This window comes from Lates calcarifer, linkage group LG5, assembly GCF_001640805.2.
Source record: "Lates calcarifer isolate ASB-BC8 linkage group LG5, TLL_Latcal_v3, whole genome shotgun sequence".
In the NCBI taxonomy this organism is placed as follows: Eukaryota; Metazoa; Chordata; class Actinopteri; family Centropomidae; genus Lates; species Lates calcarifer.
In genome coordinates this window covers 16,876,222-16,896,984 of record NC_066837.1, presented here as the reverse complement: position 1 = coordinate 16,896,984, position 20,763 = coordinate 16,876,222, and the positions used below count along the sequence as shown (strand labels likewise).

The 20,763-nt window shown below is 39.8% G+C and overlaps 3 protein-coding genes and 1 long non-coding RNA gene across 5 annotated transcripts in view; 2 read left to right on the top strand and 2 right to left on the bottom strand.

Annotated features, from left to right (window-relative positions):
• The window catches only part of LOC127142488 (uncharacterized), a 293,661-nt gene that overhangs the window by 78,635 nt on the left and 194,263 nt on the right, over positions 1 to 20,763 (top strand). The window lies entirely within an intron of this gene.
• On the top strand, positions 531 to 5,821 carry si:zfos-323e3.4 (volume-regulated anion channel subunit LRRC8E). Its single transcript, XM_018665036.2, has 3 exons — positions 531 to 684; positions 1,441 to 1,599; positions 3,205 to 5,821. The coding sequence occupies exons 2-3, from the start codon at positions 1,459 to 1,461 to the stop codon at positions 5,485 to 5,487; spliced, it is 2,424 nt and encodes an 807-aa protein (XP_018520552.1). The 5' UTR covers positions 531 to 684; positions 1,441 to 1,458; the 3' UTR covers positions 5,488 to 5,821.
• Positions 8,613 to 12,838, bottom strand: cdkn2d (cyclin-dependent kinase inhibitor 2D (p19, inhibits CDK4)). The gene is made up of 3 exons (XM_018665039.2): positions 12,631 to 12,838; positions 12,084 to 12,242; positions 8,613 to 10,922 (listed from the first exon to the last, which is right to left on the bottom strand). The coding sequence occupies exons 2-3, from the start codon at positions 12,222 to 12,224 to the stop codon at positions 10,569 to 10,571; spliced, it is 495 nt and encodes a 164-aa protein (XP_018520555.1). The 5' UTR covers positions 12,225 to 12,242; positions 12,631 to 12,838; the 3' UTR covers positions 8,613 to 10,568.
• On the bottom strand, positions 13,187 to 18,875 carry ap1m2 (adaptor related protein complex 1 subunit mu 2). Its single transcript, XM_018665193.2, has 12 exons — positions 18,634 to 18,875; positions 17,076 to 17,232; positions 16,737 to 16,804; positions 16,415 to 16,545; positions 16,145 to 16,292; positions 15,535 to 15,661; positions 15,266 to 15,408; positions 14,648 to 14,719; positions 14,243 to 14,401; positions 13,938 to 14,063; positions 13,627 to 13,702; positions 13,187 to 13,455 (listed from the first exon to the last, which is right to left on the bottom strand). Exons 1-12 carry the CDS (start codon positions 18,673 to 18,675, stop codon positions 13,430 to 13,432), a joined length of 1,275 nt encoding a protein of 424 aa, XP_018520709.1. The 5' UTR covers positions 18,676 to 18,875; the 3' UTR covers positions 13,187 to 13,429.

The following is a 20,763-nucleotide window of genomic DNA, read 5'->3' as shown; positions in this document are numbered from 1 at the left end:
CCCTGATTATGTGGGCTTATAAAAGTATCAGTCTAATCCTGCCAAACTTAAAAAGACCACAGTGGCTCTCAACAAAGGAAAAGCTGTAGCTGTAGTTTCGTCTGTGCTGCACATGAAAAAAGACTGTCATCCTTTAATGCATTTTAGACAGATGCCTCACATTGAATTGCACAAGTCAACCACTGTTGTGAGTGTACGTCCCTAAATTCACCAGGCAACACCCACATGATTCAGCAATAGAAGACAGAACACCCCGACCACTGGACCCTCATCAGGCCAGAGTAATACAGTATTACCTTTAGGATTAAATATCCAATAAAGGGAAACTAACCAAATAGAATAACTTGACATGAAATAGCGAAATACATAAGAGAAACCAACTTTTTAAAAATTTTTAAAAACTTTTAAAACTTCTTGAAGTACAACAGAATGAGAGAGTTAAGAATAATATGAGAGAGATTTAGTGATAAAATATACATTAACCACAGAGGTGAATGTGGTTTTGTAAAGTTAGCACTCAAAAGTGCTGAACCTGCTTGTAGAGAATGTGTTTATTTTGAAAATCCTACCCGGATGTCTTGTTATGTTTCACTATAACTTGACACCGGTGCGCTCGTTCAGCCATGACAAACACAGTCCGGTCCCGATCCTTGCCGGACACCGGTGGACCTTCCTCGGGCGCAGGTAAGTTAAATTCACCTATTTAAAGGTAAATACCACTGATTTGTTTACTGCACTGCATGTGCTCTACTTTAGAGACAAATTTTAAACTATTTACAAAACATTTAAGTTATTGAACGGTAGAATATGAATATGTGATTCTATAGGATTGTATAATTTCCCAATTATGAAGTCCAGTGACTTTTATGGTATGATATAAAGTATTTATTTTGATTGAAAGGAAGTAGGACTGAATAGAAAGATGATTACAATCCCGCGCAAAGTTTGCTGCAGTGCTTTGTTTACTGATTGCCTCCTGGTTAAGTGTCACTTTTAAATACTTTACAGCAGAACTTTAAAAGGCCAATTTGTATGTAGTGATACTTTAAAAAGGTTGACCATTATGGGATTTATTTGTTCATTTTTAACCTCATAATTTACTAAGTAAAAGGAAAAAAATACCTTAAAGTTTTGCCTCAACCCGTCCCTAAATGGGAGTTACATGTTATCAGACACTGTTGTCAAACTAGTTAATCCACTTTGAACCCACCCTCAGGACAGGCTGCTCATTCATTTGAGGCCATAGAAACCTAAAGCTCGTAGTCGCTGCGTTATAAATCCAAATATTCATCCCCTGAAAATACATTCTGCGTGAGTACATCATGTGTCGTTTTGTGTCATATGACTTTAAAACCTTTGACAAGATGTTCTCCAGAGGCTGCACTGTGTTGAAAGCCTATTTTAGCCTCAGTGTTCACAGCCACTCGTTTCTTTCATCAGTGTGGAGCAGCAGCCAGGATGATCCCAGTGGGTGAATTCAGACACCTCGGCACAGAGCAGAACGCAAAGTATCGGGTCCTGAAACCATGGTGGGACGTTTTCTCAGAGTACCTGTGCATTGCTATGCTAATGATTGGAGTCTTTGGGTGCACCTTGCAGGTGAGGCACCTACAAACCAGCCACTCTTCAAATCCTTAAATGTTTCCGTAGTTAGTAACACAATCAGTACTAACCTAATGCAAACTAACTTGCCTGATGAGACACCTGCATCATTTGTATTTATTGTAGCATATCAAAGATAACTTGGAGGAATATTTTGTTCCCACACACCCTCCTCTCTGTCTTATGGCACATGCCACAGCAATTCCAACATAATCTGACCTCCAAGTCATGCAAAAACACAGACAGTGTAACAGAACTAACTTGTCTCTCCTGACCCACTTACTGCAGATTCAGATCACTAACTTGCTGCTTAATGTGTCTCTCACCACCTGATTATTATTTCTGTGTCATATTAAAATAGCACAGAAGAAACATAATTAAGATGCGATAATAACTTAAGTTCTGCTACTTGTTTCCTTGTTTTGTTAACACACTGTCCCTCAATGAGAAAGGTATAGGTGTTGCTTTATTATAGAGTGAAAGTAGGAACAGTCCATTCTCCTGATTAGTGCAGCTTTATTGAGACAGACACCCTGACAACAGGGGACTAATACACATCTAAAAGAAGACCAATAAATAGCACCCTGAGGCAGCTGTCTAAACCATTACATCAATTACAGGCACTACGAGTTCTACTGGATCAGTACATCAACTGCTGCTTACAGCAGTTAGTGTTAGTAGGTCTGTAGGTCTTGAAAAGTCTTAAAAGCAATGAATTTTGTCTACTCAAAAAAGATTTGTTACCTCTAAAATGTTTTGGTATCTTATTTTCTGCTGTTGGGAGACATTATACACTTATAATCATACTGGTAACACCCGTGGCAGGAAGCATTATGTTATCTGGCTGTCTGTCTGTATGTCTGGATGTCTCATTCTCATCAATGCAATATCTCAGTAGCACCTTGAGGGAATCTCTTGAAATTTGGCACAAATGTTCACTTAGACTCGAAAGATGAACTTTCACTTTGATTCAAAGATGAGCCAATTTGATGTTGATCTTGTCAAAAATCAAAATTCCAGGTTACAGTGATGTTCTTGTGAATGTGATATCATGAATTTCTGGAGGGAATTTCATTGCATATAGCACAAACATATTGCATGGATGAACTGATTAGAATTAGGTGTTCAAAGATCAAAGGTCAAAGGTCACTTTGACAGCACAAACACATCTTCAGCCATATTTCAAGAATTCACATGCTAATTAACTGCAACTAGTACTACTGCTACTACTGTAATTTTCATGGCATCTCACCCAATATCGGTCAAAACATGTCACTCAAAACCATAAATGTGGATCACCAAAGGTAGGATTCATCATCAGGAAACCATGAATGTCTGAACCAAATTTTGAGGTAATTTGTCAAGTAGATGTAGAGATATTTCCCTGAATTAGTAAAAGCTGACATTGCTATTCCTTGAGCCATGCCACTAACATAGCTAGAAGTAGAGTTTCTCTACATTTACTTAAATGTATTTTGAAACTCCTTTTCTGAATATGGTGAATTTGATGAGATATTGTTGTCCATTCAGATATATTTAAATTGAATATTACAATGAAAAACTATTGTATTAATGATTAATTCATGCATCTATTCTCCACAGCTCACCCAAGATAAGATTGCTTGCCTGCCCAGTCACTTCACCAGCCCAACACCTGAGGCAATTGACTGCAGCCACATTCGAACCTACAGGGAGAATGAGACAACACAGCACACGCTGGTGAAACCTGTGAGCCCCATCATCCGGGAGGTGTTTGGCCGCAAGAACAATCTGGACATCCATCAATATGTGTTTGTCAACCACTATTGCTATGAGAGGTTTGTCCACTGGTATGCAAAGTACTTCCCATACCTTGTTGTGATCCACACTGTGATCTTCATGGTAGCAAGCAGCTTCTGGTTCAAGTTCCCCGGGACATCTTCTAAAATTGACCTCTTTGTGACCATCCTCGACAAGTGCTTTGATTCACCTTGGACTACGAGAGCTCTGAGTGAAGTTTCTGAGGAAAGAGGAGAGGAGAAACTGGTTATTTTGAGAAGGAATACCATGTCGAAGGAACGCACAGAGGCACGAACAGATGAGGAGGAGACTGTAGGGCTTCTTCGCTCCTCCTCTGTCAAATCTAATCCAGAAAAGAAAGCCCCAGAGCCACAGTCGACCCCTTCCGCCTTGGATAAGAAGGAAGGAGAGCAGGCCAAGGCTCTATTTGAAAAGGTGAAGAAGTTCAGAACTCATGTAGAAGAGGCAGACATCTTGTATCTCATGCATGTGCTACAAACGTCACTGAAGGTCTTCAAGTTCCTTTTAATCATTATCTACACTGCAGTGCTGGCACCGAACATTGAAATAGTAGTGCGCTGTTACGTTCCTCCTGAGCTGACTGGTTTTGACATCTATTGCTGTAACCACAACAAAGCCCATCTTTTCTCCAAGCTTGCCTACTGCTATATCTGCTTTGTGGGAGTGTATGGACTTCTGTGCATCTACTCCCTTTACTGGCTTTTCCATCGGCCTCTGAAGGAGTATTCTTTTGACCAAGTGAGACTAGAAACGGGTATTAATGACATACCGGACGTAAAGAATGATTTTGCATTCCTCCTGCATCTTGTGGACCAATACGATGCCCTTTACTCTAAAAGATTTGCTGTCTTTCTTTCTGAGGTCAGTGAGAGTCGTCTCCATCAGCTCAACCTCAACCATGAATGGACTGCCAAGAAGCTGCGTGCCCGTCTTGCCAAGAATGCTGGTAACCAGTTGGAGCTCCACCTATTAATGTTACCAGGACTTCCTGACACAGTCTTTGAGATCCTTGAAGTGGAATCACTCAAACTGGAGCAAGTCAAAAACGTGACCATCCCAGCTAGTGTGGCAAAGCTAGACTCTCTGCGGGAGTTATCACTGATATACTGCCCTGCAAAGCTCCAGCTGCCTGCCCTGAACCACCTCAAGGAACGTTTAAAGGTCCTTCGTCTATCATTTCAAAGTGCAGAAGAGGTGCCTATGTGGATGTACACCCTACATGGCCTGGAGGAATTACATCTGAATGGTCCTTTAACCAATGAGGTGTCCAAAAGTGCCAGTCTTGAGTCCCTCCGAGACCTTAGAGCTTTGAGAGTCCTCATTCTCCACTCCAACCTTACGAAGATCCCACCCAGTGTAGGGGATGTAGCATTGCAGCTACAGAGGTTGTGCATCTATAATGAAGGTGTCAAACTCCAAGCGCTTAGCAGCCTGAAGAAATTAAGCAACCTAGTCTCACTGGAGTTAACAGGTTGTGAGTTGGAGCGCATCCCAAGTGCTGTTTTCAGCCTGAACAATCTGCAAGAGTTGGACCTGAAGGACAACAAACTGACCACTGTGGAGGAGATTCTGAGCTTACAGCATTGCCGTCGTTTAGTGACACTTCGACTGTGGCACAATAAAATCACTTACATCCCCGATCACATCAGCAAGCTGCACTCCCTAGAGACACTGGATATCAGCTGGAACAAGCTAAGAAAGCTTCCCTCTCGGCTGTTTTATTGCACCAAGCTCAGGCACCTCGATGTCTCCCACAACCAGCTCACCTCTCTACCTCCTGAGGTGGGTGTCCCCCAAGGCCTCCAGTTCTTCTCTGCTGCTTTCAACTCTTTAGAGACAGTGCCGGAGGAGCTGTTCTCCTGTAGAAAGTTAAAGACATTGGCTCTTGGAAACAACTGCCTGTCATATCTTAGCTCCAGTGTGGCCAACCTGGCCCAGCTCGTCCGTCTGGAGCTTAAAGGGAACCGCCTGGAGTCTCTACCTGTGGAGATAGGGGACTGCCCCCTGCTCACTGTCAGTGGGTTGATAGTAGAAGAGAACCTTTTGGATCTGCCTGCCATCAGATGTACGGACCAGGATGCCTAACAGCTAAGTCTGAAGAGCTAATGGGCTCATCTTTTCTTTACCGTGGTGGTAGATGGTGGTCTGACTTGCACAAAGTAAACAGAGAATTAGAGTGTTGATCAATGACAGTAGAGGGCACGTTTTATATAAACAGAACAAAAGGGAAACAATGCCCAAATCCATAAGTGCACACAAAATAATAACCAGACATTAAAAATGTATTTATAAAATCACTCATCATGAAATGTGCATTCCAGTTGGTGTCAGTGAATGAAAAATCAACTTGCACGTTTTTCAAAGTGTTTTTTATGCATTTTCTTAAGATACCTTTTTTAAATAAATCTTTTGCTAAGTTTGTAGTTGTCCTGTAAGTACCTTACTGCATTTATTTTTATGAAACTAGATTTTTATGTTACATGCTAATTTAAAATTTAATTACTATGATTATGATTATTATGAATACAGGGTCAGAATACTGTGGATGAGACAGCGACTCAACAGTGTACAATAATAAATAAGTGACCTTCAAATTGCCATGGGCCAGCATTATCACTCAAGAGTTTTGTTGCTGAATATTTTGTGAGTTCTTCGGAGCACACGTCAAGGAATTTCTAACTGCACTGCATCCTGTTGAACAGGTTTATACAGCATGAACAAGTTTTTCCCACAGTGTGGTGGCTCCCGTTGCTCTCTTTCAGGCACTGAACAAGTTGGAGAAGAAAAAGCCTTTCAGCAGCAGTATAATGGGTGTCCATTTATCTGTTTACATATTCTGTCAAATGCAGAAAATACTGAATTCATGCAGGAGATTATGGGTCAGATAAAGGTCAAGTCAAAATAATATTCAGTGCACAAAGTGGGACACAATAAATAGTAATTTACAGAAAGACAGAGGACAAAACTGCTGTCTTTAAAATGCCTTTTGGATGAGTAATATGTTGAATACAGTGATGCCTGTGGTGATGGGTGAGACATGCTATTGTTTTATTTTCTTTTAAAGAATTATGCATGAATTAATGGATTCCTGAAAATTTCAATTTTGTTTCCCTTTTTTTTTATTTTTTTTTTTTTTACTTTTTTACTACCTACCTCTTTAGCACAGTTCTACTTAACATTTACTGTAAAATATAAACAGGATGTGATTTTCAGAAAAGACTGTTAATCAGTTGGAATTTGAGTAATGAAATGTAAAACAGGTGCAAATACCTAAAAAATATTGTTTATGATGTTTATTTTGCACACCATAAACTGGTGCAAATAAATTTAGAGTGCCTTTTGAACACACAGAAACAAGAAAATGAAATGTCTTCTGTCGCGTTTTGTCTTAGTTGAGAGGTAGGCCTGCGGCAGGTGTCTCTCTCACAAACAAATACTTGCTTTTTTCTTTCTCCCTATGTTCCCTCTTTATATCAGTCACTCTGTCTCAGACTACAGATAACAAATCTGTATTTCTTTGTCAGGGTTTCCACAAGTCTTGCCTCAACTGTAGTGCAGTCATGTCCTGGCTTGTACGGCTGCAAAATGGGATCCTGTCAGTCAGTTTATGAACATACCACAGTAATATCTGAGCATACACTGACCTGCTCACGCTGCCGCACACCTCCATGAAAACCTTGTGTTTATTTCTTTCATATTTTATCATTTAGATGGATTTGAGCACTGATAGCTGAGGGAGACTGAATTGTTGAATTTCCAGAGGTGCACAGCCAGAATTGTACGGCTAATGTCATAATGCTTTGTCAATCATTTCCACATTTTTTTTTTCCTCTCAGTGAAGGTGGCAGTCGAGTGTGTCACCAGTGTTAACCAAAACAGATGTGATTGCATTAGGGTGACTAAGACTTAGCTGGGAATAACTAACAACTTGTTCTGTCTCCATGAGAGCTGCTTTAAGTTGTTAGGGGTGACATCTTCAGTTAGAGGTCCTATGCTGTCTTAAGTCTGAAATGCTACAGCTGCTGCTGACATAGTCGTACCTGTGGAGTGTGCTACTAGGACTCATTGTCCTAATGCAGTATTTACATCTGTGTAGGAAAATCAGATTGGGAAGCTTCCTCCAGCCATGTGAGTTTCTGTTGTGCCAATTTCTGAAGAGTAAGATTCAGTGCCTGTAGGCGATTCCCTGTAGCTTGATGAACTGAGACAAAGTGTCAGTCTAGGTACACAACCTAACAGAGAATGTTAAGGTATCTGTTAATGGTTTGCAGTGACTCACCACTTCTGATTTCAACCCAAGTTTTTTTCCAGTATAGCCTACGGTAAATTGGCATCAAAGTCCACAGCTCATAAAATGTTTTCATTTTATGTAATCATTTTACCACTATTTTACATCTTCGTTGATGTGAAACTTTAAACATCCATGAATGTCAGCTAATTGATGGAGCTCTAAAAGAAAAGTAAGGGGTATCCTTGTGGAGGAATGGATCCCAGGTTGAGTCTTGTCAGAGGTCTTTGTTGCAAGTCAATCTCTCTCTCCTCTCATTTCCTGACAATTCTCCACTGTCTAATATATAGTAAAGCACACCCTAAACATACTGTAATATAATATAAAACCAGTTCCTATAACATATAAAAGAGCATGTTTAAATTGGTTTAAGCTGTCACCAGTCACTGGCATACATTAATCAGGTGGGTGTGTCAATAATCCCTTTGTCATACTCTTTTCATCGCTGAAAGAGGAACAAAAGATTTCTCGTCAGACTCTTGACTCACACCTTAATCTCCCTTATTGTTGTCATCGTCATGTATTCCCACACATCTGTAAGCACATGCTTGTCCACCCACACGTGTGAAGGAGTAGGCTGACACTGGTTTTTCTTGTCTACTCCCACTGTTTCTTGCCGCTTGCAAACATACAGTATCCCACCCCCAACCCTAACAAACCAACCACAACAGTGTTTATACAAGGAGTATTTGCACATCTCGCAACACACCCACATTTGTGCACAGTCGAAGTCAGGCAGCTCTATCCTAGTGGCTGTATGTGTGTGTCTGTCTGAGTCTGTATTTTTCACTTTCCTAATTACAACAGTTTTGCAACAGATTTAGTTGTTAGGGTGGGAAAATATACTTCAATATTATTCATTGTTGTGCGTCTTTATTACACAAGATGAGGGAGTGGTAGCACAAAAGACAGAGAAGCAAACTTCTGACCGGAAGATTTATTTCAAAACCCAAGACTGACTGGGAAAATATGGGTGGGGAGAGTACATTTTTTTCCTTTACACAACGACTACTGTTGAAGTGCCCTTGAAGCAGACATTTAACCCTGAGCAGCTCCAGTAGAGTTGTTCAATGCCCAGAAGTCAAATACTGTGGTTGGACTGTGCGAAGTTCTCAGCAGGTGTCCATATGTGCAACTATGTAAATCTGAAAGAGGAAGGTGAAAACAACATGCAACTGCAGAGTGCAGACTATCAAATCCAGTGGTAGAAGTGCAACATTTATTAAACACTTTAAGTATAAGTATCAGCTCTGTTCCTGCATTCAAAATCTTACTTGAGTAAAAGTACACAAGTATTATCAAAATATGCTTAAAGTATCAAAAATTAAAATACAAAATAAAAATGTTCATTAATGTATATGTAAATATAGCAAAGTACAAGAATTCCTCCTAAGCACAGTACTTGAGACAAGTTACTCCCTACCACTGATGAAATCACAAACAGCTCAATACAAGTGTCCATAATTTCCCTGTCAAATCAACTGAGAAAATCAGTCAGAAGTTCAAATACATTTAAATGTTCTGACAACATGGCAACATATGTGCAGTGTTTTTTTTTCCTCTTTCTGTGACATCATGGGCTTCTGCACAGAGAACTGGCAGCACAGTAGCTGAACTGTATCTCCTTTCCCGGCTGGTGAAGTTGGCCCGTGGCACAGAAAAAAAAAAAAAAAACCCCAACAAAATACCCATTGTACCATGAGAGCCCTGAGCACAAACATCAGCAAACTGTGCTGCTGTTACCTACAAGCCTCAACACAACAGGGCCCTCATTCATTTTGAGTTTCTATCCAGCTATCTGTATGACCTTTGAGAGGGTTTTCATTGTGCAGTGCATTCCAGTGTGCAGTTATTATAAATGCCCTTGATGAATCACCTTGGGGAAGTGCTAGACACTTGAGCATATACAGTATGTAACACAGTTCACAGTACGCAAACCACTCTGAGGCGGAGTTCACCCTGGACAGATCACCAATCTAATGCAGAGACAAACAACCAGTCACACTCACACCTATGAGTAATGTAGAGTCACCAATTAACCTAACGTGCATGTCTTTGGACTGTGGGAGGAACCCACGCAGGCACAGGGGAGAACATGCAAACTCCACACAGAAAAGCCCTGGGTGAACCGCAGTTCAAACGTGGAACCATTTTGCTATGAGGTGACAGTGCTAACCACTGCACCACTGTGCCGCCTATCTTGCCAAATGCAAAGCAGCTACATACAGTATACTGTACACAAATCCACACTGCAGCTTCACAGCTTCAAGTTCAACACTTTATTTTGTGCTTTCATCTTCAAATAGTAAAGTGAATAATCTCACTTTTGTTTTAAAAGTATTTATATAAATAACATTTAAACAAATCACAATAAATGTCATTTTTTACAAAGTCACAGGAATATTTAGTCCTATTCCAACAATAAATAAGAGTAAATTCAAAGTCTAAGTACATCTAATTAAGAGAAACACAACTATGCAAAGCAATCAGGGTGCACCATGTCAAGTCTGTAAAATTTTAAAAACACATACATTGTATCAACTGTTACAATTCTTACACAATGGAAATAATGCAATAATTACAAAACACTGAGGGAAAACTATCTACAAATGTGCACTCCCAATTAATAGGGAAAACAGATATATAAGGTGCCTAAATTGCACTGTGCAAAAGAGGTGTCTACTGTATATAGCCACCCATCCACTGAAAATAAGCTGCCAAGACAATATGTCCTGTGTCACATATTAATGCTGAGCCACTATCAACAAAAAAAAAGAATCCTTTACACAGCAATGAATTCAAGTCACCAGGTTTGAAGCAAACAAAACAAGTGTGAGGTTATGGTTACCCGGAAGGCACCCAGCACCCAGACATCTGACTAACTATGAATGTGAGCGAAAAGCAAGTCAATCATATCAGGCACACAAGAAGCTCGGGCCACGTCTATCGCCGTCTGCCCTCTGATGTTAGTGTGCTTCAGGTCAGACCGCGGTGCCAAGAACTCCACAACATCACGGTGGCCTTCCCGGATGGCAATGTGGATAGGCAGGGCACCGCTCTTGTCTGAGACGTTTACCGAAGCACCGTACTCTACCAGAACCTGCAGAGTGTCCACAAACCCTGTTCGGGCTGCATCGTGGACAGGCGCTATCCCATGTTTGTCCTGGACATTGGGGTCTGCTCCTTTTTCCAACAGCAAACTGGCAATCTTGGAGTTGCCCATCATCATCACCTGTAGAAGATATTAGCGCGACAATGAATTAAAAACAGCAGCTGTCAATAGTATTAGTGAAGCTGTAACAGGACAGGAATGGGAAGAAGCAAATCCTCAATGAAAACAACCATCTTTACACAATCAGTTACCAGTTTATCAGGTACACCTGGGTTAAACAAAAGCAATCAAATCCTGCAATAAATTCAACTTTTATGAAGGTGATAATATTCTGTTTTTTTATGTGTTTAAAGAGGGGTTTACTCAACTTTATGATCAAACAGGAGGCTGCAGTTTATGGTGCTGTTTATTATTGTATGATACTGGTAAGTGTTTTACTTGAAGCCAAAACAATTACTAGTTGATTAATGGAACTGAACATTTTCTAGATCCGGCTTCTTCAATGTGAGGACTGGCTGCTTTTCTCTGTTATTGTAAGTTAAATATCTCTGGACTGTTGGTTGGGCAAAGCAAGCATTTGAAGCTGTCATTTTGAGATCTGGGAATTTGTGATGGACATTTTTCACTGTTTCTGCTATTTTATTGACTATAGTTTGATCACAAAAATCAATCAGAAAAAAAACACAATCAAACAGACATTGATTGCAGTTGCCTGCCTTTTCTAACATAAATGGGTGGATAAAAAGTGAGAGAGACCTATCAGTTTAACAATACAATTCAACAGAAACACAAACTACAGCCTGCCAAACGACCATAAACTTCAATTAACACCTCAAATGAACAGTATTACCTTCACAAAGATGGTTATTATTGCAGGGCTGTTGTGTGATACTGCCATGAGTTTAAAGTATACCTAATAAATGGGCACCTAAGTGTTTATCCTCCTTTTATCTATATGGAGTGAGTCAAACCAGAAAATATTCCACATTTCGCCTTAGTTTACAGACAATATATGATATTGTGATTTTGGGACTACTTCGACTTTACATATAGATATAAACTATGCTTTAACACACGGCGCTTTAACAAAATCATAAGTGGAAACAGTTCATAGAAAATTCAAGACAGCCATATGTACTGCATGACAAGAGGAAAGGGATGAGGCTGCCACTGACAAACCTTCTGGACTAACGTATTTCTATAGCATATGTGCTTGTGCAGTTATTACCTTGTTAAGTGTGAATCATGTGTGACAGTTTTAACATGGATACTGGTCCTCACCTGCAGCGCAGTCCTGCCAAATTCATTGAGAGTATCAGGATGCACTCTGCTCTCCTCCAAGATCCTCTGCACCTCGCTCGTATTCCCTTTGGCTGCTGCCGCCGTCAACGCTTTACCGGCATCCATCTGACTAAGGACCATTATACTGTCTCTTCCTGCCTGTTCAGTAGGAGATGTACAAACAGTTTACTACACCGAAAGTAAACCCCGAGCTGATCCTCATGGTGACGGTTAAACGACGACGATGAACAGTAAAGAAGCGAAGCCAGGATTCAGGAAGATTAACTTCGGCTACCGCTAGCTACTACAGCATCCGGCTAACGTAAGCTTCAGTTCCCTGTTGACGCCATGTTATCTGACGGTACTAGCGTAGTGTTTACTCGGGTCATTTTTACAAACCGTACCTTTAAACAGCATAGATCTGTGAAAACGTTTGTTTGTGTTTTACCGAGGGAGAGGCCGAGTCAACCGAGTGTCACAAACAATGAGCACCCAGGCTAACCGCTAACACTGCAACGAGAGCAAACTATACAGCTTCTACACATACCTTGTTCGGTTCGTCAAGATCCACAACGTCGCTGAGATTTTCTACCCCGCTGTTTGTAAAGACCAGTACTTTTTAAAAGAAATCCAAACAAGGAAGGTTTATCAACATTAGAAAATACATTTGCGCGCTGAGATCTACACAGCGGCGTCTCCAGACTACAATTTACAAACATTGGAGAGAAGATACGCTGACCAATCGTAGCTCGCCCAGAGGGTGTTGCTCTTCCATATATGATAAAAGAGGCGGGGTTACAACTCTGTTACTACACTATCACTGTGGTAACAGCAGCTGTCGACCAATCAGAGCAGACAGCAAAGAAAGCGGGCGATTCGTATACGTTGATGTCTTCAAAGGCAGTTCATTCACATTTCTGACCTTTGGTTGTATTTCTCCAGAGGCAAGTGGAGAAAAAAGGCGGGTGTAAGTTTTTAATTTTAGGCGGAATTTAGTGACTGTGATTGCACAATGCGTTACTACAAAATGAGGATAAAACCTGCCCTTATATGGTGTTGCAAACTCATGAGAAAAACAAAGGAGTACAAGCAAAACACCAAGGTTACTCATAAGAAATTGTTTAAAGGGAATCATTTGATAAATCATTTAAATTATTTGCAGTGGTTCCACAATAGAAACATTAAAAATCAAGTTGCACACAGACTTCATATAACAAGATCACTGACATTACATAGAACAGGTGAAATTTTAAAGACATTGTTTCAGTCCAGTTTAAAAGTGATCACTGATGCTCCTCTGGAAGTCCTTGAAGTGAGTAATATACACTGTTGTAATCCCTCAGGCTTTACACATTGGTCCTCAGCTGGTAATCTGAATAAAAGAGAACAACGTTACTGTGGGGTTAAATGTGATCCAGTTTCTACATCCTTTTGTTATCTCCCCATTTGCCTAAAAAGTACATTGTGTTCCAAAAACAGCATCTTATAATTAGTAGTATATAGTATCATTACATTGAGGTCTGATGAAAAATGAATAATGTACCTCCACTCTGTGTAATGTAGCGGACCCAGGGCAAAGCCTGGTAACCACTTTTTTCTATGATCTTCATATACCGCACCTGGTGGAAAAAGAGTGAGTGAGACAGAGACACAACGTGTTGAGGCAAGAAACATAAATGCGCATCATCTAATCAAATAAAATCAAACCCAGTTTCCTAGAATACGCATCAGTTCTTACAGGGCCTGACTTGACTATCCACATGCTGTAAACCTGCAATGTGTGTGTTTTGCAAGCTGCTCTTGGGTTATTTGGCATTAAGGGAGAAGCTTACCTTAACATCTATGCACACATACCTGTATTCCTGAGACTGTGAAGTATGGGATTTCAAATTTGACAGTAATGGGAGGTTTGCCCTCCATCTCATCATTTTCCACACTGGGCAGACCGAAATGAGCTCTCATTAGAAACTCTTTTCCTCCCTGGATAGACAAATACATATAGACAGACATACAGAGATATACACAGACATGCAAACAGAAAGACACAAAGAGAGTTGATACAAAACAAATTTCAATCTCTGATCATAACTTCAATATACATTTGAGACAGTAATGTAACTCAAAATGGTATATAAAAGATTGAGTTGTGAATTTCTTACGGGGAAAGACTTGATGGTCCATACCACCAGGTTCTTCTCAGGCACATATTTGGCATTGCCTGTGCTGGTTTTGAACTTGGGTGAGTCAGCATCACTGGGGACAGGGACCCTCACCTCCACATTATTTGCCACAGACTGTTTTTTAAACTGGCCCTTTGCCTAAAAATACAACACAACATAGCAGGGTATTTTGTGAAAGGCTCCTCCTTGCTGTTGCCTCAGGGTATCACTGGGTAGAAAAGTAAACAAAAACTGGAGAGACAAGACATGACAGAAATAATTTTAGCTCTCTTCCTGGTTCTTGTCATGCTTTAACAGTTTTCATAGAGGTTTCCAAAGCAGTTAGTGACACAAAATGCACATAACTGTGGCGCCTGTGTAGCTAAAAATACAGCTGGTCAGTACCTTCACCATGATTTCCACTCTACTGTGAGAGAATTTCTCAATGACTGATTCAATCCATATCAGAGGCTTGACCTGGAAGAGATCAAGGATAGTGATTTATCATTCAAATGATCTTACAATTAAAACTTTATGAATATGTTTTTTTGAGTTACATATGCATATGATTCTGGATACATGTTAATTTAATTCTAATGTGTTTACATGTACACCATTATAAGGCTCAATGAGGCTTTCAGAGTTGCACTATTAGACTCATTATATCTGCACATATATTCACATAGCATCTTATACACTTCACAACTCCCTATATATTACCTAAAGTACTGTAATATATAGCTTTTGAATCTAATGGCTGTATTTTATTGGTTTGTAATACTCATTTTATTCAAACAGACATGATCATCTGAGAATTAATAAAGTCTTATTTATGTGATTATCTATCTCTTTATATATCAATACCCTGCTATTTCTAACATACAGAACATGGCAGTAGCTCCACCAGCAGTGTCAGCTCCATTTACAGTATTCTGGTTTTCAACACATGCAGCATATGAATCATAAATATGATAAAATTGAAAAACATTTTAGTTTGAATCCCTGGCGCTGGATTGAACTAACATGAGTATTGATGCGATAGGACATGAGTTCAGACTCCCCGTCTGGTGGGATGAAGGAGATTGTACGATCACTCTCAAAACGTGACAGGCGGACGCACTGGTGGAACTTCACGTCTTCCATCACCACTGTCTTCCCCTTGTCACCTGAACACAACAACACAGTGAGAGGAGATTCATTTAAATATAACTAAAGTAGACAGATTAGCAACGTCTCCTCTGAGATAACTGGAGTAATAGACAGATGTGGTTAGGCAGGAGCTAACTGCGTACGTCCAGTGAGGGCGAAAAGCACTCGATCGTTGAGGCCCAGGCGCAGCTCAGGCATCCCAGACAGCATCGTTTTTAGCTTGATGCTGCCCACAATGTCACTGCTCATCACACTGCCGTTGGCATTCACCTAAACAAACATCACACAGTGGTCAATAAATCATGATAAAACATTATTTAACGGAATAAATCATTATAATCTGATTTATTTAGTCAATTAAACCAAACAACAGTCAGAGAGATGACGCTCAATATATATCAGAGAATACAGTATAAAGTTACATAAAGACACTAATGCTACTTACACTAACACATGTATACATTTTTAAAACAGTTAATGGGTGGGATATAAAAGAAGCAAGAAAACAATGATACCAATAAGGCACTGTAGAGGATGTTACATACTGATATACACTATACTTACTATACAGAAAAGTCTTGCACTACTCACTCTATTATGGCAGATTCAGTATATCACAAGTAGCTCCAAATTACATAAAAGTAGTATTGCCACACACCAGTACATTAACTTTCTGCTCCAGTTTCTGTGTCAGTGATTCATAAGATGCTTTCCTGACAGAGCTCATTAAAACAGCTCCACATTCCATCTTACCAGTACATTGATGGATTCAATGACATCAATAAAGACCTCGTTCTTCTTGTATTTGATGCCCTCTGACCTCCAGGAGACGGCGTTGGTGACGGTGGTCGGCACCTTGGTCTTTGCCACCTCGAGCTTGGCACCTTCCTGAGTAATGTATCTGCATGAGATGAGATGAGAAGAGAAGAGACGGCCTGCTGTGATTCACACTCACTCACTCACTCACTTATCAAAATACATCATGTTTATTATGTCTGTATGTGCGTCTTAGTGAGTCCTCACTCCTGTAAGATCTTGCTGTCTGTAGTCTGGGGGAATCCGAAATCCATCAGCTCATCCAGGAGCTCATAGACGACCACAAAATTATCCTGGATGCTCTCCTCCTCCAGCTCTTTGAAGTACTCTGTGAACACCTGCACGATACAGGCAACAGACATCAGCCTTATCTGAGGAGGCTCTGAGTAACTGCCGTTTTTTAAATTTTGAATTATCACTACATTTGACTGCCATCTTTTCACCGACCACAACGCAAACCTACTCTTGGAAACTGGATGTACAACAAACATTTAAATGGTTAGTCACATGCATTGCATGTGCTACTCACCTCGACTAGTTTGTAGAGAAATGAGTACACAAGGGAGGCGTTGGAGTTCTTGTTTGTGGTGGCCACCACTGCAGAAAGATCAGGTCAAGGAAAACTCTACATATTCATGTTTTGTTAGTGTTCAACTGTAATTGATCACTTTTATATGTCTTAACCTTAACTTGAAATTACAGCCACTGTCAATAATTTATAGTGAAGGACATAATATGTGCCATATGAATGAAACTGTGTTGAATCTGTTTGAACTGTGGGCTACATGTCACAGTTAAAAACTAATTACATGTCTATGCACATCATGTCCGGCCTCTCGGTAACTAGCAACATGCAGCACAAGGATACGGTACAGGTTGCTGTGTTTGATCCACATGAAGTGAACACTGCCATGTGACATTACAGGACAGATAAGCCCCTCCTCCTCATGCTGCATGAGCAAAGGCATGAAGTGGTCGATCTCCGCCATGTCCACATCGCCTTTGTAGTTCCGACAAATCAACACCTGAGCAGCAGGAAGAACAACATCACATGGTTATCAGCCTGTGGTAAATACAACATTTTGACACAATAAATGACCCAAACAGTCTGACACGTGACCTGCTGTTGGACAAGAAGTGGAACTCAAAAAGAAAAGCTGTTACCAACAAGGATGGGACAACATTTAATTTTGCTGCATGTCTCAAAAAACACTATCTGTGGTCTTTATTACTGTCATTATCAATCACAATATAGGAGACATACTCTGATTTAAGGTAAAATGTATTGTTACCTCGCTGATTACCAAATACAAAGCCAGAGAAGTAGAAGATTAATGGAAGCAGATGAGACAGAGACATTTTAAAGCTTTGTTACAACAGTTGATAAGACGATCAACAAGAAACAAGTAGCAAGTATTGCAGGAAGTTTTAAATGAAAAATTCCCTCATTCAATTGCATAGATTTGCTGCTTTTCTTCATTTTACGTGTAAATTGAATATCTTTGATATTTGGGCCATTGCTCAAATAAAATAAGCACATTAGGCATTAGTGAAATAATTATTTTTCAAAATTTCCTGAGTTTGTATACACCAAATGATTAGTTACTTATAATTACTTCAATCAGTTATTTAGGAAAATACTGGGCAGATTTACGGATAATGAAAATAATCATTTAATGTCACCATAAATACAATTGCCATTTGAATTCAGCCACTCGATTTCTGGGATAGAAGTCACTAATGTTGCTCTGTCACTAACTGAAAGTCTGCAGGACTTTCTTTAAGAATAATGACCTACAATACAGCAAGAGAAGATGTATAAGATAAGACAAATGCGAAAGAGGTCAATCCTGACACCTGCTCAAGATGCAACAATCTAACTGCAAGTGACAACAGAGCAGCAGCGTGCCACATGTAGATCAAATGAGCTGTCACATCATGTGTTACTGTACAAGTCACACACCCTGTAATCACACATACACACAACATCTGATACCATGTATACTTCCACTCCCAGTAACACTAACTTGTGTGTCAGGTTACATTTTCTGTGTGGAAAGAAGGGGATGTTTTGTGTCAGGCACTGTCTACAACAAAAAAAAGTTAATGATACAAATGCCATGACTGTAATGCACACAGTTGCTGCGACACAACTGTGTGCATTACTGTGTTTCCACTGACAACATTTATCCGGAAGTAAAGAAGAAAAGGCCAATGAATGAGTCTGTCGCAGGCTCTTTATTAATTTTTAACGACGCTAATGCTATTAATGTTTAACAGTTAAAGCAACAGTTAAAAACTCAACCTACACAGCCAAAGACAGGGATAAGTGTGGAGTTGTGTGACTTGTGTGTTAATCCAAAGACGTATAAACCCCCAGATAAGTAATGATCATAGTCTGCAATAAGCTGTAGCGTCGGTCTTACCTTCCCCTTCAGGTCCAGCACGAATATAGCGGAGGCAGACATCGTGTTTGTTCACCACCACACCAGCTCAACACGCGAGTTTACACAGCACACAAACTCAGCTTCAAGTTCAACTCGAGTCTTCGCCGGCGTTAATGTAGCTTCGCCATCCGAACTGGAGCGATCAATCAGCCTGAGGTGGTCATGGACTCCACCGTTTCTTTTTCCTGAAGGTGTGGTGACGTCATCTCGCGCAGGTGAAACATTCACCAGCTCACCTGAGCACACACCGGGGGGAGAGAGGAGGAGGAGGAGGGCGTGCTGCTCAATTTATCCGCTAGAGGGAGCTACAGGCAAACAGATCGGTGTTGACTTCATGACCTTTGGATCAGTGTTGATCAGTGCTGGAAATACACAGAGTACATTTACTTAGTCAGCGCACTTTACTGCAGTTTTGAAGTATTGTACTTCTTTACTACTGTTTTGAGGGAAATTTCCATTTTATGATTCTTTATAGTTCCTCCTCACTACATTTCAAAATGAAATGTTTTTACCACATTTATTTAATTTTACATTTTATGTACATGTAACTTTCTTGCTATTAACAATATATCAATGTGATATTGATAATAATATGACCAAATATTATCTACTTTGTTACATTAAGTACATTTAGCTGATAATATATATGTACTTTTACATAAGATTTTGAATGCAGGAGGGTTAGGGTTAATTGTAATGGAGTTTTTTTTTCTTCTCGAGTTTTTTCTCTCGAGTGTATTCATTTGGTTTAAATAAAGGATATGAGTTCATCTTCTACCACTGATGTTGGTTTTTCCCAGAAATCATCTTGCATTTTCTCTTAAATTGAAAAAATGTTTTGTCTGTTTTCAGTACAACATGAATGATAGGGACAAATTGTGCTTGATAAATATTGTCATGCTTATGATCAAATTTTATATCTGTCAGCAAACATTTTCTCTGTTCTGGTTAGTGAAATCAAAAACTACATCTCTATTATTTTTTATGGCACAATCAGAAAAGTTGTCAAAATGTATTGTGTCTACACCCTGGCTTCGCTTGAATTTTGTGATTAAAATTTTTTACACTTCTGTGTGCTCGGTCTGTGTTAATAAATCATTTGTGGACCCTGTCAAAGACCTTGTAAAGTAAACTTATCTGTCAGAGTTATAACAGTCCTTGAGGCACAACAGTAATGTGGTGGCCTTGACTTAAGGCATCATTACCTCAGTTTCAGAGGGAAACTCTTTTGTGGTTGTGCAGTGCTAACTCAAAATTAGAGTGCTACAGGAAGAGCATATTCTTTTTTTACTACAAAGAACATTTTAATGTATATTATCAGGAACATAATGGACCTTTGTGAAAACCAGCAAACATCTCTTGATCCACAGTGAATGTACAAAGTAATCTAAGATAATTTAGGATATAAATGTATGTCAAATCTGCCTGAACTAAAAGTACAGTTACATTTATGGTAGATCACTGAAACAGGGAAAATGGATTTATTATGAAACGAATCATTCTATAATTGTTTTTAAAATAGAGTAGGAGTATAACACTGACTTACAAGAAAGATCATCTACTTGTATTTTTAAAGGACTTTTATTTTCCAAAAGATACACTTCTGCTCCACCTGCATCTGAAAGTGTGACCTGCAGCCTTTGGCCTTAGAGTTGTAGAAACACTTACTGGTCACATGCTTCTGGAAACTTCTTAATCCATAAACCTTGCTCTACAAGATCTCCATGTATTACCATCCCCTCCCTTTGGGCCTCTCTGTGTGGTATTGTGCCCCAGATCCCAGCCTCCATCCATATTCCCATGTCTGCTTCTTATCTGCTGTGTGTAGGAAGGCAGTGACTAAGAATAACACACTGCCATAACAGTGACGTGTGAATGTATGTGTCTGAGGGCCAGATGGAGATCAGTCTTTTCCAATATCCCACTCCTTTTGTCTATATAGGTTTGGTTCTCCTTATCTGGACACTGTTGATCTACTGAGACCACATCAGAGCTATAAATGAGATAGCACCTTAGGCATGTTGTGTTCACACAGGATATGAGCTATAGTAAGACTCATATAGATCTCGCCAAAGAATAATATAAAACAGTTCACAGTTTGACTCAGTC

Coding starts and splice junctions, on each gene's coding strand:
- si:zfos-323e3.4 (XM_018665036.2), top strand. CDS start 1,459: ATGATCCCAGTGGGTGAATTCAGACACCTCGGCACAGAGCAGAACGCA. Junction 1,600..3,204: donor TCTTTGGGTGCACCTTGCAG/GTGAGGCACCTA, acceptor TATTCTCCACAG/CTCACCCAAGATAAGATTGC.
- cdkn2d (XM_018665039.2), bottom strand. CDS start 12,224: ATGGTCCTTAGTCAGATGGATGCCGGTAAAGCGTTGACGGCGGCAGCA. Junction 10,923..12,083: donor TTGGCAGGACTGCGCTGCAG/GTGAGGACCAGT, acceptor TATCTTCTACAG/GTGATGATGATGGGCAACTC.
- ap1m2 (XM_018665193.2), bottom strand. CDS start 18,675: ATGTCTGCCTCCGCTATATTCGTGCTGGACCTGAAGGGGAAG. Junction 14,402..14,647: donor GAGTGGAAATCATGGTGAAG/GTACTGACCAGC, acceptor TTGTATTTTTAG/GCAAAGGGCCAGTTTAAAAA. Junction 13,456..13,626: donor CTACATTACACAGAGTGGAG/GTACATTATTCA, acceptor TCTTTTATTCAG/ATTACCAGCTGAGGACCAAT.